At 41.4% G+C, this 13,818-nt stretch overlaps 1 protein-coding gene and 1 long non-coding RNA gene across 7 annotated transcripts in view; one reads left to right on the top strand and one right to left on the bottom strand.

The window, feature by feature from the left end:
• Positions 1–216: 216 nt before the first annotated feature.
• LOC112071290 (glutaminyl-peptide cyclotransferase) lies at positions 217–7,764 on the bottom strand. The gene is made up of 7 exons (XM_024138757.2): positions 7,560–7,764; positions 4,990–5,136; positions 4,498–4,779; positions 3,801–3,968; positions 1,558–1,657; positions 1,321–1,437; positions 217–1,237 (listed from the first exon to the last, which is right to left on the bottom strand). The coding sequence occupies exons 1-7, from the start codon at positions 7,674–7,676 to the stop codon at positions 1,059–1,061; spliced, it is 1,110 nt and encodes a 369-aa protein (XP_023994525.1). The 5' UTR covers positions 7,677–7,764; the 3' UTR covers positions 217–1,058.
• Positions 7,765–8,047: 283 nt separating this feature from the next.
• The window catches only part of LOC112071291 (uncharacterized), an 18,628-nt gene continuing 12,857 nt past the window's right edge, over positions 8,048–13,818 (top strand). For 3 of the 6 annotated variants that reach the window (XR_002894052.2, XR_002894051.2, XR_002894048.2), the window contains exon 1: positions 8,051–8,447. This is a non-coding gene — a long non-coding RNA (uncharacterized lncRNA). Of the gene's footprint in view, positions 8,448–13,818 lie in introns of all 6 variants that reach the window. The other 3 variants (XR_002894053.2, XR_002894049.2, XR_002894050.2) reach the window with 3 other exon arrangements.

Here is a 13,818-nt window from a genome sequence, read left to right as displayed (position 1 = left end):
ATAGTTTGTTAACAAGAAATTTGTGGAGTGGTTGAAAAACGATTTTTAATGACTCCAACCTAAGTGTATGTAAACTTTCGACTTCAACTGTATGCTCACTGCTYTGACCTGCTGTCACACAAACAATGTCAACCGGTTTCGTTTCACTCTACTGGCAGCGACGATCCAAAGCAAAAAATAAGATCTTYAAAGGTAAACAGTACGTGTGGAGAGGCATTATTCTTATTTTTTGGATCAACATTTATTTCTGACTCTAATATGGTAGTACAAATTTGGCAGTGTGTATTATTCCAAGATCAGCATCAAAATGTGGCGAATATTGTCATAAAAACACAGCAGGCTTTTCAACTTAAATGTCCATCTGACCTAGTAGGGTATAAGGATCACGTATTAACAATACAAATATAGATAATATCTCCTGACCTCAGCAAGTTTTTCTATGCTAATATGAAGTGGACAGTGTAATGCCATGTGCATTCAGATAGAGAGCGCGAGGGCCCCATCAGTTGTTTGTGTGATATAGAATTACAATGCTTCTAGGAATGACGTCAGGCTCTGTACATTAACGCACCGACATGAGCCACTGTCTCCTGCCACAGCTGTTCCAAACCCTCCTCCAATTAATATCGAAATGATCACCATCCCTCTGGAATGCAGGGTTGAGGCCTCTTTGTATGGTCTATTATCAGCTTGGATTATCAGATAGAAGGCAGACAGTAATGTACCAGTATTAAAACAGAAATAACACAATAGCAAGTCATAAGCCACAAGGTATGGAGCTAGTAATCAATGTTTATCTTGTTAATCTATCTGCATCTCTCTCTCTCTCTTCCTCCTGGCTAGTGGGGCACATACATTAGCACAAAGCATGGCTCCTCAGAAAGAGAAGGGGAAGTAGGGACATAGAGAGAGCACTGTGGAAGCAGACACACAGAAGATCCTTTAGGGAAGTCTGCAGGCTAGGGACAGAGCATTGATAGGGCTGTGTGTGTGTGTGTTTGTGTGTGAAGAGAGAGCTGTGTTAAGGGTCCCCAATAGAACCAGTGAAGCCCTAACATTTAGGGGGCATTTTGGGGATTCAGGGCTTGAGGTTTCATGTTGAGGTACTCCAGCACGAACACCTGYAGGATCTTGTTGAGGTTCTCGATGGTGGAGCGGTCCAGGTTCTGCTCGTTGTCATCAAACGTGTGCCACACAGAGGGGAAGGGGGTGGGGATGAGATGGAGGACGCGCACACCTGAGAAGAAACCACAATACAAAGCTCATTAGTACCCTACAGAACACAGCCAAGCCTATGTTAGACCCAGTGTGTTAGTTTACCTCTGTTGAGGAATGGCATGTGGTCATCCTGCACCGGACCCACAGGCATACCGGGCCAGAAGTACTGTACATCGTTTGGATGGTCCTTCAGGTGGCCCGTGTTGTGCAAACGACGCTCTGAAAAGAGAAGGAACATTCAACATATTAGCTAAGCCCTTTGCACTATGAGAGAGAGAGAGAGACAGACAGAGTGAGCGAGGCTGATAGAATAACAGAGATCAGAGAGTGAGTGCTCACCGATGTTCTGCATTCTGGTGAGCCACCGGGCAGTGTTGGGGAACTGGTTGCCAAAGCGTGGGCTGGGGCCTCCAATCAAGTCTAAGAGCAAAAACAGGTCCTGGAGAAGAGGGAGAAAGAAGGGAAGAAGAAGAGGAGGGTGAGGAGAGGAAGAAATTGAAGACAAAGGATCCCCTCAGGTCAGTGTGTGAGAGGGTCCACCAGCCAGGTCTCATGGGAAAGTAATTCTCCACAGCCTGGAGATAACTCCCTAAAAKACCACTACCTCGAAGCTTATGAAATTAAGGATGACATCATGCTACCAGGGCCGGTATTATGGGCGGGCTTCTGGGGCCGCCCTCCCGTACCTCCTTGCCCGTTCAAATAAAATATTTAAATATTGATCATTTATTTGACCGAGACGAGCGCCGATAGAAAGACGCGAGCGAAACCATCTGAGCGAGCGAAAACAGTGCCCCTCTCTGTATTAGTCTGATATTTCTTAATTTCTTCCTTTTAACTTTTTGGATTATGTGTGTATTGTTTTGTATTGCTAGGTATTACTGTATTGTGTTGTATCATGTATTGTTTGTTGTATTGCTAGGTATTACTGTATTGTTTTGTATACTGTATTGTTTTGTATTGCTAGGTATTACTGTATTGTTTTGTATTACTGTATTGTTTTGTATTGCTAGGTATTACTGTATTGTTTTGTATTTGCTAGGTATTACTGTATTGTTTTGTATTACTGTATTTGTTGTATTACTGTATTGTTTTGTATTGCTAGGTATTACTGTATTGTTTGTATTACTGTATTGTTTGTATTGCTAGGTTATATGTTTTGTTTGCTAGGTATTACTGTATTGTTTTGCTAGGTATTACTGTATTGTATTTGCTAGGGTATTACTGTATTGTTTTGTATTACTGTATTGTTTTTATTGCTAGGTATTACTGTATTTGTTTGCTAGGTATTACTGTATTGTTTATGTGCTAGGTATTACTGTATTGTTTTGTAGTACTGTTATTGTTTTGTATTACTGTATGTTTTGTAGTATTACTGTATTGTTGTATTGCTGGTATTATTGTTTGTATTGCTAAGTATTTATGTTTTGTATTGCAGGTATTACTGTATTGTTTTTATTTTACTGTATTGTTTTGTATTACTGTATTGTTTTGCTAGGTATTACTGTATTGTTTTGTATTGCTAGGTATTATTGTTTTGTATTGCTTAAGGATTATTGTTTTTGTATTGCTAGGTATTACTGTATTGGTTTTGTATTTGCTAGGTGATTTACTTGTATTATGCTAGGTATTAATTGTTTTTATTACTGTATTGCTAGGTATTATTGTTTTGTATTGCTAGGTATTACTGTATTGTTGGAGCTAGAAACACAAGCATTTCTTTGCACCTGCGATAACATCTGCAAATCTGTGTACGACCAAGAATCTGTGTACGACCACTAATCTGTGTATTTGATATGTATGTGTAGCCCATGTATCCGGCATGTCGTACTCTTTTTGGCCAGACAGCATCAGATACATGAGCTACATACAGTAAGACTCAGGGAACTGTTTTGGTCGCTAGGATGCTTCTCTGGTGAGATCGTTTCAGCCACTTGTGAATCTAAGGAAAGTTGGTGAGTTCACAGTGTCAGTGTCTGTAGTGTCAGATAAACATGCTCTCCATTATAGAACATGTAACCTACTGTAATTGAAGTGATTTGTTTGACAGCCAGACGAATACATCATGACTGATTGTGTTCATGCCACATTAAAAGGTAATATATTTGTATAGTTAAATTACGTCTTTACCCCCCCCTGCCAAAAAATGCCCAACCAACTGACTCATTCTGGCGCTAGTACTGAACACTAGCACCATGCCAAATTCATGACCCCTCTCTAAAACACACATACCTCACTGCAGGACTATGAGCCTCTCTGAAACAGTCTCCTTTATCTCTTCCCTGACAGGAATGGTGCTCTATTTGTTTAMACAACAGTAGTACTATCTCTCCATAGCTAGGATACGGCTAGAATATTGTAGATGGCATRATAAATGTCCAAATATATTCCACTACTCAAGCCTCCCCAATGGTTGCTTGTCAAGGCTGAAAGATGCGTTTATAAATCAAACATATGAAGGACAGAGGCTTTAAGATGGCCCATCCCTGCACTGCAACTGGGTGAATATTAGGTCCCCATATGCTGAATTGGCTGAATTTGTGCTTAGTTGTTTGAATATGTGCCTGTAATGCCTGACATACAATGCCATGCAGTTCGTTGGTGTCTGAGGCTCCAGGTGGGTGTGCTGTGTTCTCCATCTTCTGGGCCAGGTGGCGGGAGCCGTACAGGGAGTCTGTAGAGGTCCACTGGAACAGAGCCTCCTCTCCATCAAAGAACAACAGCTGGAGAGACAGGTTGGGATTGGATCCCTGGTCGAGGATGAGCGGGAGAGTGAGACAGAGAGAGAGAAAAAGAGAGGTGGGGGCAAGAAAGTGAAAGAGATGTTTATTAGTCACTGCAAACAGTACTTGGGGAACTACTGGTTTGAACTTTTAGCTTTGCTGCCACCTATTGGTTTAAACAAAACACTGCTATGAAGAAATYGGTATTCAGTTTGTTAATTCAGGGTGGCCTTTGTCACAGTCTGTAGTGTCAGATAAACATGTCCCCTGGCCTGACCCTATGGCTGCCCCTGTCACTCAGGACCCATCCCCTCAGATTGAGGTCAGCTGCCCCATGGAGCAGGGCAGCACRAACAGCAATGTGAGGAGGCTCTGTGACTGCTATGTCCATCTCTTTTCATCTCTCATCTCTCAATTCTTTGTTGATCTTGGCTACAGGTGTGTAAAAACTTTGAGTGGGTTTTTACAAACTTTTCTGATCTAATATTGCTCATCAAACATAAATTATTGTACAGACTGAAGTGGACACRTGAGAAAATTCTAAACCTTTCCCTACCTTCAGAGTCTTCAGCTCCTGGTCCAGAGCCCGTACCAGCTCCAAGATCATGGCACAGGGCACAGCTGAGTCCGTGGCACCCAGGAACTCACGCCCATGCCACTGGGGAGGGTAGTACTTGGAGTCGTAGTGGCACGCCAGCACCAGGTGACGCTTGGCGGAAGGGTTGAGGGTAGCGATGATGTTGTTGAAGGTCATGGGACCGTAAGGGGTGTGTGACTCAAACATGTCCTCCTTAACATCCCAGCCTGCCCTCAGAGAACCCAGAGTGCTCTTGATGTGCTAGTGGGAAACAGACATGTTGTACAATTAAATAGACAAAGCATYGGGGAACACATTGGGAAACGTTTATCCTGGTAACTGACTAAAAAGAACTGACTAAATCCCCTCTCCTACATATACTGTACACTGACGAGTCTAATCACGCCAATGACATTATAAGTAGACCGCACACAGTCGATTGTTCATGCTGTCAGCCATAGGGMTACCGACCTGTTGCGCTGCCAGGCTGCCTGCAGAGTTGGGGTACCGTGTCACTAGCAGAGGCCTGAGGTCCCTCTGCCACATCTGGTTCAGGTCTGTGTGTGACAGGACCCTGGTGATGTCACTGGAGCTGAGGGTGCTGGGCTTGTGGCTGATCTAGACAGACAAGTGGAGAAGAGAGAAGAATGCACAAGATAATCAGGATTAGGGGTGCTCTGACAACCATGAGGACAGGAACAAGTGGCTTTTCTTCATTACCACCTGTTTAGTTGAGACAGAGGCCCTGGCAGAGAGGCTGTCATTGAAAGAGGCACCACGGATGCTCCTCATTAATCACAATCAGTTCAGCCGAGGTAGATTAGTTCAACCTCTCAGAAAGCGATAAACAAAGACAGCCATGCAGGGAAACTAATACCGTGGCTAATCACTACGACCTTGTTCCAATATCTACAGTGTGCAAATGGAAATATACAGTTTAGAACACTGTGAAAGAACATTGCGCTACAGTTGCAACTTGCACATCTTCAAAGTAGAGAAACGGAAATCTCTAGTGATGCATTCAAATTGAGGAACAGGCTAGGCAGGAAATACACATGACGCATAGATCGTTAGTCTCTTAATATACTGTAGCTTTGTCGAATATCTAGAGTACAGGACATAGGCTACTGTATGGTTTCAAACTGTCGGTTTACATCTTGCTATACAATCATTTGTATAGGGTGTCTGGCTGATGTCTACCAAGACAAGCTACAATACAACACAATATTTGCTTTATTGGTCCATTTTTGTTGTTGTTGCTGTCACAGTACCCAAGCTACATCATTAGACAAGGTTAACCAATCGTTGAAAAACCCAAGGTTACCCAACAATTGAAAAATCCAAAGTGACGCAAGTGAGCTAGTTTATTCTTGTTTTCATATAGGAATGATACACTGTGTGTACATTTATGGTTTGACAAGACTGTTCATGACTGATTTGTCAAGATCGTGTATGCCTGTAGTGAACTCAAGCACCTTTGCTGCGAGACATTTCAGGAGACAAGCCGCAATCACAGATCCAGGAAACAAGGTTGTAAATAAACTGGCAGGTTACTACAGCTGCGGCTTGTGTGAAAGGTATGCTAGCAGGCAGCTCAGAAATATGAAGGGTGCTTGCTAATACATTTCCCCTGCCTCTCACAGGGAGCTTCCCACATATACATGATGGAAAGATCTGTATACCTTCTTGGAAGACAAAGCATATCACAATTATTTTGTAGGCTTGATGATGAGGGAGAAAAACAAATAAGTCCACAAAATAAGCCTTAATAGCATTCTAGGAAGAAACCCATGGACACAAGGTATTGATCATATTCCATTCCACCTGCCCCGATCCTTTTTGTTTGGTCTCAAAGTTCACCTGCCTCTTGTGCAGTGATCCTCTGTTGTCCTGGTAACTGGGACTGAGCGCCAGGACAATAAGTGGTAGAAACAAAGATGGTGAATAAGAGAATAACWCCAACATTTCAACACCCTTCCCCTGTAGCCTGAACTGTGCTCTGAAGATCAGCAGCTCTCTATTGTTTCAGTGTATAATTTGCATGTGGTGATCTGGCTGAGGAGATGATCTGTGTTATGAAACTGATGTCTGGGTTCTCTGGGGCTGAAAGGTCAACATCAATATGAACAGAGCATGGTCTTTCTTCTCTCTCCATTTAGCAGSTTCCATTGCCAAAGGTAATAACAGTGTGGTCTAATAACATATTAACACATGGGCTATTAACCAATGAAAAACAGTAACACACTGGTTATGAACCTGGTGATAATATTTCAATTGGTCACAATCATGTTTTGTTATAGGATTACCTGTTGAAACATGCCCTGCATAGGCCTACTCTTGTCATTTCTCTGCCAACCATCCCCATGGTTTGATCACAGAGACCTAAAGACAACACTGTGGGGATACTGTATTGCAATATCTCTTTCCAAGAGGTGTGCTTTAAGGGAATGGGCTCACACATTGATCYGAGAAAGGGTTAAAAGGGGCTCCACTTTAGATCTATAAATATCAAGATCTGCAATTGGTGGATCAATGATGACTGTGCTGCCATAGCAACGAGACAAAGAGAAGAGAGGATGAACAACATTGGGACCTGAATGGCCAAGCACCCTTTATCTCAAAGAAATTACACATCTCTTGGAATGAAGTGTAGGCCTATTAAGGATGCATTAAATGCCATTTGAGGTGAGAGTTGTAAAAACAAACTGTGGTTTGTTGTTATTTTGAATGGATTCTATTATTTAAATTACAAAACTGTGAAAATAAATGCTTTGTAATATTTCTTAAATATAGATAAATTATTACTGTCTCTATCTCATTGCTGTCTCTCAACTCTCATTAGTCATTCATTGCCTTTTTGCCCACATGTCTCTTTAGAAAATTACAACTTTTTGACATATTCTAAATTAATGTAGGCTATAGCAATCATATATGTTATGCAATAGAAAGGATGAATTTGGTAATAACTTTTTTTGTTTTGATAAAAGCAGAACATGCACACAATCATTGAACCGTGTACTGTAATATTTTTTGTAGCCTACCTTATCTTGTGTCCATGGGACCTGTGCTCTCTGTCCATTGATATTATCGATAAATGTTGCACAAATGCTCACTACATAAAATAAATGTATAAGCGGACTGGAACGACGTTCAGCCATCGTGGCGGTTTCTCTCACTGAACATTCAAAGCTTCTCCTCAGTGTAATCTCGGATCATGTGAAAAACATGAGGGAGGACCAGAGGCATTTTACAGGCGTCACTGTTTTTTTTTATCCCAAGGCGCCACAGAGCAGAGRGTCTATTTATGTGAAATTGCCTTTTTGGTTTCATGTTTGATTTGTTGTGAAGGCTTCAATTCGATTTTGCTGATAATAACATATTAGATCAGAAAAGCTTGCATCTATAAATGTATCTGCATTTTATGAGGCATGGTAATCAAGCAATACAAGTAAACGATTGTAAGTTAAAATGTAAGCATAGCCTTTCCAAGTGAATTCATAATTTACATTTGAGATATTTCAATTAGCCTACATTCCCATAGTAAAGTAATCAAACTGTGGGAACTGAACTGCGCAGCGACAACAGCGTATGCAGTGCCTTGATCTCCCGCTTGATTTGATGTGGCGCGGGAATAGACTACTGTCATWGGAAAGCACCCCCAATTGGCACTTGGTCTCATCCCACGTGGGTCTCTTCTGTAGACCAGGAAGTGCCGAGTCCGACTTCTACAAATGACAACAAACATTAATCACTAAAACAGTTGCAATCAGTACGATTGTGGCATTATTTCGCTAATTGTGTAACAGTTTTGTATCTCACGTGTCTTATATCGTATTGCAGCTATGTCGGAAGAGGTTTCCTGTTTGAAGTCACGATTTATGGAAACACAGATCGTTGCATTGAATGATAAATTGGCACAATTAGGAAAGGTATGTCTCTCTTTACATTGATTGAATACCAGTAGGCTAGTTAGCTGTTGCCTAGTGCTTGCTGTGGCTATCAGCAGACAAAGTTACAGTGTKGGGTTGGGTTTGAGCATAGAGATAGATAGAGGACTCTAGTGCCAACAAACCGTCTTAGCATGGGCARCGCCTTTGAGGACTTACTCAATTTTAAAGTGGTCAACTGGGTGGGTAGTAAGGATGTGACAAATKGACAATTTTGCTTRACGTTTAAACAGCCRTTTTTTWAAATCATTTCCCCCCCGTTAAAATTATAAGAAAAAATCATTAAATTCCACATCAATTTACATTACAGAATAATAGTCCTATAACATATGTATGACCGCTAGGGCTGGGCAAGGAAGTTATATCTACCGCAACCCATTACAGACATAGACCGCAGCTACAGTAACATGTTGATAGTGACAATTGGTAACTTTAAAAAAAGTAACAGTAGAATTCTGCTATGGCATAACATTTAGTGTTTTTTCCCTAACAACAATAAACATCGCTGATTGATGTGTTGTTTTTTATACAGTTTTTTATGGTATGGTAGCTAGGTGTGTTTTATTTCTACTAAATGTCTTGGTAAGTCACGGTATTTAACGAACTTTAAAGTACACTGAACAAAACATAAACACAACATGCAACAATTTTAAGGTTTCGTCTGAGTTACAGTACATATACGACTATATGGATTTCACATGACTGTGAATACAAATATGCATCTGTTGGTCACAGATACCTTAACAAAAAGCTTGGGGCGTGTATCTGAAAACCAGTCAGTATCTGATGTGACAACCATTTGCCTCATGCAGCGCGTCATCTACTTCGCATAGAGTTGATCAAGCTGTTGATTGTGGCATGTGGAATGTTGTTCCASTCCTCTTCAATGGCTGTGCGAAGTTGCTTGATATTGGCGGGAACTGGAACACGCTGTCGATCACGTCGATCCAGAGCATCCCAAACATGCTCAATGGGTGACATGTCTGGTGAGCTGGCCTCTAAAACGACGTTACAGGCGGTTTATGGTAGAGAAATTAACATTAAATTATCTGGCAACAGTTCTGGTGGACATTTCTACAGTCAGCATACCAATTGCACACTCCCTTAAAACTTGAGACATCTGTGGCATTGTGTGACACAACTGCACATTTTATTGTCCTTTTTTTATCCCAAGCACAAGGTGCACCTGTGTAATGATCATAACGTTTAATCAGCTTCTTGATATTCCACACCTATCAGGTGGATGTTTCACTACATTTGATAKAAATCATATTTTTGTGCCTATGGAACATTTCTGGGATATTTTATTTCAGCTCATTAAACATGGGAACAACACTTTACATGAAACGTTTATATTTTTGTTTAGTATACGTTTTTAGGAGATTGTTCTGCGCGTAGGCAGCAAGGCAGGCTGCGCGCAGCAGCTCACAATTATTTGATTGACAGTTCTGGTCGCCTAGTGATGGATGTTAGTCCCGCTTCAGAAGTTTCATTCCTTTACAGACAAGTAAAATAAATGCCTGTTCATATGTCCAGAGAAGGGTTTGTGTCGGCATTTAAAAATAGCCTACCCTAAAAGACAGACAAACAAACAAACAAACATGCTGTAGCCGAGGCGCATTCAAGTGGCCACATKCCATTATGTCTGAAAGGCGTAATCGATAAAGGCTACCGGTAGCCTAATGTAATTTAATATTATGAGGCAAATACGAAGATTAGGCTACCCCGTGCTCGCAAGACTGACCCGAAGATACTTCTGTGTCCCAGCGACATCGGTGCCATGAATAGGCTAGTATATTCTACACGCAACAGTCCGAAGACTGAACACACAGTAGCATCATTAACAAGGAGTCAGAGAAGGCAGGCCAGCGCGAGGTGGATAGAGTTTTGGTAATCTACATCTCGAAATGTATTGTTTTACATGCCTTACAAATTCACGAATGTAGCCTAAAGTTTGCATCATCTTTTCTGGTTTTATTTGAATTACACAACTTTCCCAGGCCTTTATAGCCTATCAATTATAACACAGAAAATAATATGTTTTGTGATAACTGCACTGTGCTTTTAATTAAGTGGAGGAAAAACAAATTAACTTTGTTTTTCGGTGAGGGATTTTTCTTAACGTTAAGGATCCCAACTTCGTTTAAACGTTTTAACGTTTAAACATTCACCCCCATAGTGGGAAGGATCACATAATTATATCTGGGTCATCAGGAGGGATCAGCCAATTAATTATGATCGTGCGCAAACTTTCACTAACTGCAGGTAGCAGTAAATCACCAACCTTGGCTTTATACCTGTTGGAACAACACACTAGGTGGCAGTAAATCACCAACCTTGGCTTTATACCTGTTGGAACAACACACTCCAGGTGGCAGTAAATCACCAACCTTGGCTTTATCCGTTTGGAACAACACACTCCAGGTGCAGTAAATCACCAACCTTGGCTTTATACCTGTTGGAACAACACACTCCAGGTGGCAGTAAATCACCAACCTGGCTTTATACCTGTTGGAACAAACACACTCCAGGTGCAGTAAATCACAACCTTGGCTTTATACCTGTTGGAACAACACACTCCAGGTGAGCAGTAAATCACCAACCTTGGCTTTATACCTGTTGGAACAACACACTCCAGGTGGCAGTAAATCACCAACCTTGGCTTTATACCTGTTGGAACAACACACTCCAGTGGCAGTAAATCACCAACCTTGGCTTTATACCTGTTGGAACAACACACTCCAGGTGGCAGTAAATCAACAACCTTGGCTTTATACCTGTTGAACACACACTCCAGGTGGCAGTAAATCACCACCTTGGCTTTATACCTTTTGAAACACAACTCCAGGTGGCAGTAAATCACCAACCTTGGCTTTATACCTGTTGGAACACACACTCCAGGTGGCATAAATCACCAACCTTGGCTTTATACCTGTTGGAACAACACACTCCAGGTGGCAGTAAATCACCAACCTTGGCTTTATACCTGTTGGAACAACACACTCCGGTGGCAGTAACACACTGTCAGTTTGTTTTCCAAATCATAGAAGTAGTAGAAGAAAATGGACTACTAGATGGCCTTAAATTCACTGCCCGTATGCAGATGCCATAATGGGATAGATATTAAGAAGAGTCCTCTATCATTCTCTATGGATTAGAGTTACCAAAACCGGATTTGGAAGGAGAGCCTCGGCAGACTAGTTAGCCTACAATTCAATTGACTTTATAGCACTTGTCAACTTAACATTTGGTTATGAGGTGACATTTCACATTGTCTATAATAACCACAACTTTTATTCTGAACCACTAAATACACCATACACGCCCTCTCCATTCTTTCTCCACTGAAATCAGAGCCGTTTGACAGCAATGGCGGAACAAGAGTTTAATACATGGGGTGGCCAGGGGGTGGCCATGGCTACTTCAGGGGGTCCATAGACCATGACAGAAAATGTGTGTGTAACCCTACCCTAACATCTAAGGAGCATGATCCTATGATTCACTTAACCCGGAGTTCCTCAATGTGGCAGATAGTGTGGTCCAAAAGGGTTACTTCACATTGAATAGTCAGTGACTCTACCTTGGAACTGCATCTCTCTCTCTCTCTCTCTCTCTCTCTCTCTCTCTCTCTCTCTCTCTCTCTCTCTCTCTCTCTCTCTCTCTCTCTCTCACACACACACTGTACTCACATACTGGAGAGACGTGGGTCACTCTGTTTTCATGAATATATAATCTGGGTCTATAAGTGTTGAACATCCTAAATAAATAAATAAAGCTCAAGCACCAAGGAGATAAGATAGCATTTGTGTGTTACATAAATTTACTAAAAAGTAAATTTACTAAAAAACACACTGTAATTTGACATACCAGGTACCAAGCAGAAATGGACTTGAAATGGACAAACTTACAGTCTCATATTTATGCTCATATATATTATGTTAACTAATAGCAAAGAAAAGTTTTGGAATTGGCCTAATCAAGACCAAATTAAATGTGTGTGACATGACTGATACCCTCTGGATTGATCATTTTAGAATGTCAGTGTACTAGCTAGTACACAGTGCAGGTTTTAATCATGACCAGAGGGACCGCCTAAGTGCCAAATTATCCTAGGTATATTTAAAACAGCATAAAKCTACGGTTCTGGTGAGAACTGGCAAAATGTTTCACAAACTCATCCATGTTGAAGGAGCGTGCCCTCCTTGACTCAACACTGAGAATTCCGAGGTGACCTAACCTGTCATCAACCATTGTTGTCCTAAGGTGGGTTTTAATCAGTTTTAAAGSTGAGAAGCTTCTCTCGCAAGAAGCACTGCTGACTGGYRTAACAACAGAAATCTTACAAAGTCRAAATAGCTCATGGAAGACCTCTTTATAAGGTTCTAGAAACACAACAAAGTCAAGGAGAGTAGACGGTCTGTCCCTTCCACTTTTATCTCTCCTATCAAGAAGCCGCTTGGTTTGATGAACCTCATGTTTGAGGTCCTCTAAATCGGACTCAAAGGTCTGAGCAAAAGCAAACAGAGGCTCCTCATTCAAGAATGTTGTACTCTTTGGGTTGAGAGACTGGACCCCTTGCATTATCTCGCAATTCTTCTTTGAAAAACGCCTCTGCAGCTCAGCTGTGAGACTGTCAACACCTGATAAAAGATAGCTCTTTGGAAGCTCTCACCATCACTTTGGTCACTATTTTTCTGTCCTACAGTGCTCATCAATGAGTCGTGAAATCTTAAGCTTGTTTTAGGCTATCTTTTACACACTGTTTGTACATTTATTTTGCAGTGCTCTGCAATCTCTTCAACCTCTTTCCATAGATCTCCAAAGTAACCCTCACTTCTGTATAGTCCTGTAATGTGTCTGTAAGGGCACCTACTAGATCCACAGCCCTTGCTAAGTCAAGAGAGCTTGATTGGAGCATGTCAGAAAGACATTTGGCATCACCAAGCACTTTACAAAATGTTACCAAAAGCCCTTATGAAATGTAAATCTATCTGAGAAAGAAGGCTCCTTGCCTCCACTGATCTATCACCACTATTTTCAAGTGTGATATCCTGTAGCACTCTCAGAACTGCTGGGAGCCTGTCCCTCAGATTACGGCATGCCATGTATCTGCATGCCCACCTTACATCCGTAAGTCTCTGTAGTTCCCTGGGCTGCTGCTGTGGATAYAGCTCTTTCTGAACTGCAAGCCACTTGAGATGAACGTACGAGCCAGATACAAAGTTATAAAGCTTCTGCAGGAGAGCAAAAAAATGTACTGCCTCAGGCACTGATTTTACAGATTCAAACAATGTGCATTACAGTGCACATAAAATGCAAATCTTGCACTGTTTTTAATCCGTGCAGAAACACC

This window comes from Salvelinus sp. IW2-2015, unplaced genomic scaffold (assembly GCF_002910315.2).
Source record: "Salvelinus sp. IW2-2015 unplaced genomic scaffold, ASM291031v2 Un_scaffold1571, whole genome shotgun sequence".
Classification (NCBI taxonomy): domain Eukaryota; kingdom Metazoa; phylum Chordata; class Actinopteri; order Salmoniformes; family Salmonidae; genus Salvelinus; species Salvelinus sp. IW2-2015.
Note: the sequence above shows the minus strand (reverse complement) of the source record. Positions and strands in the feature narration are given on the sequence as shown.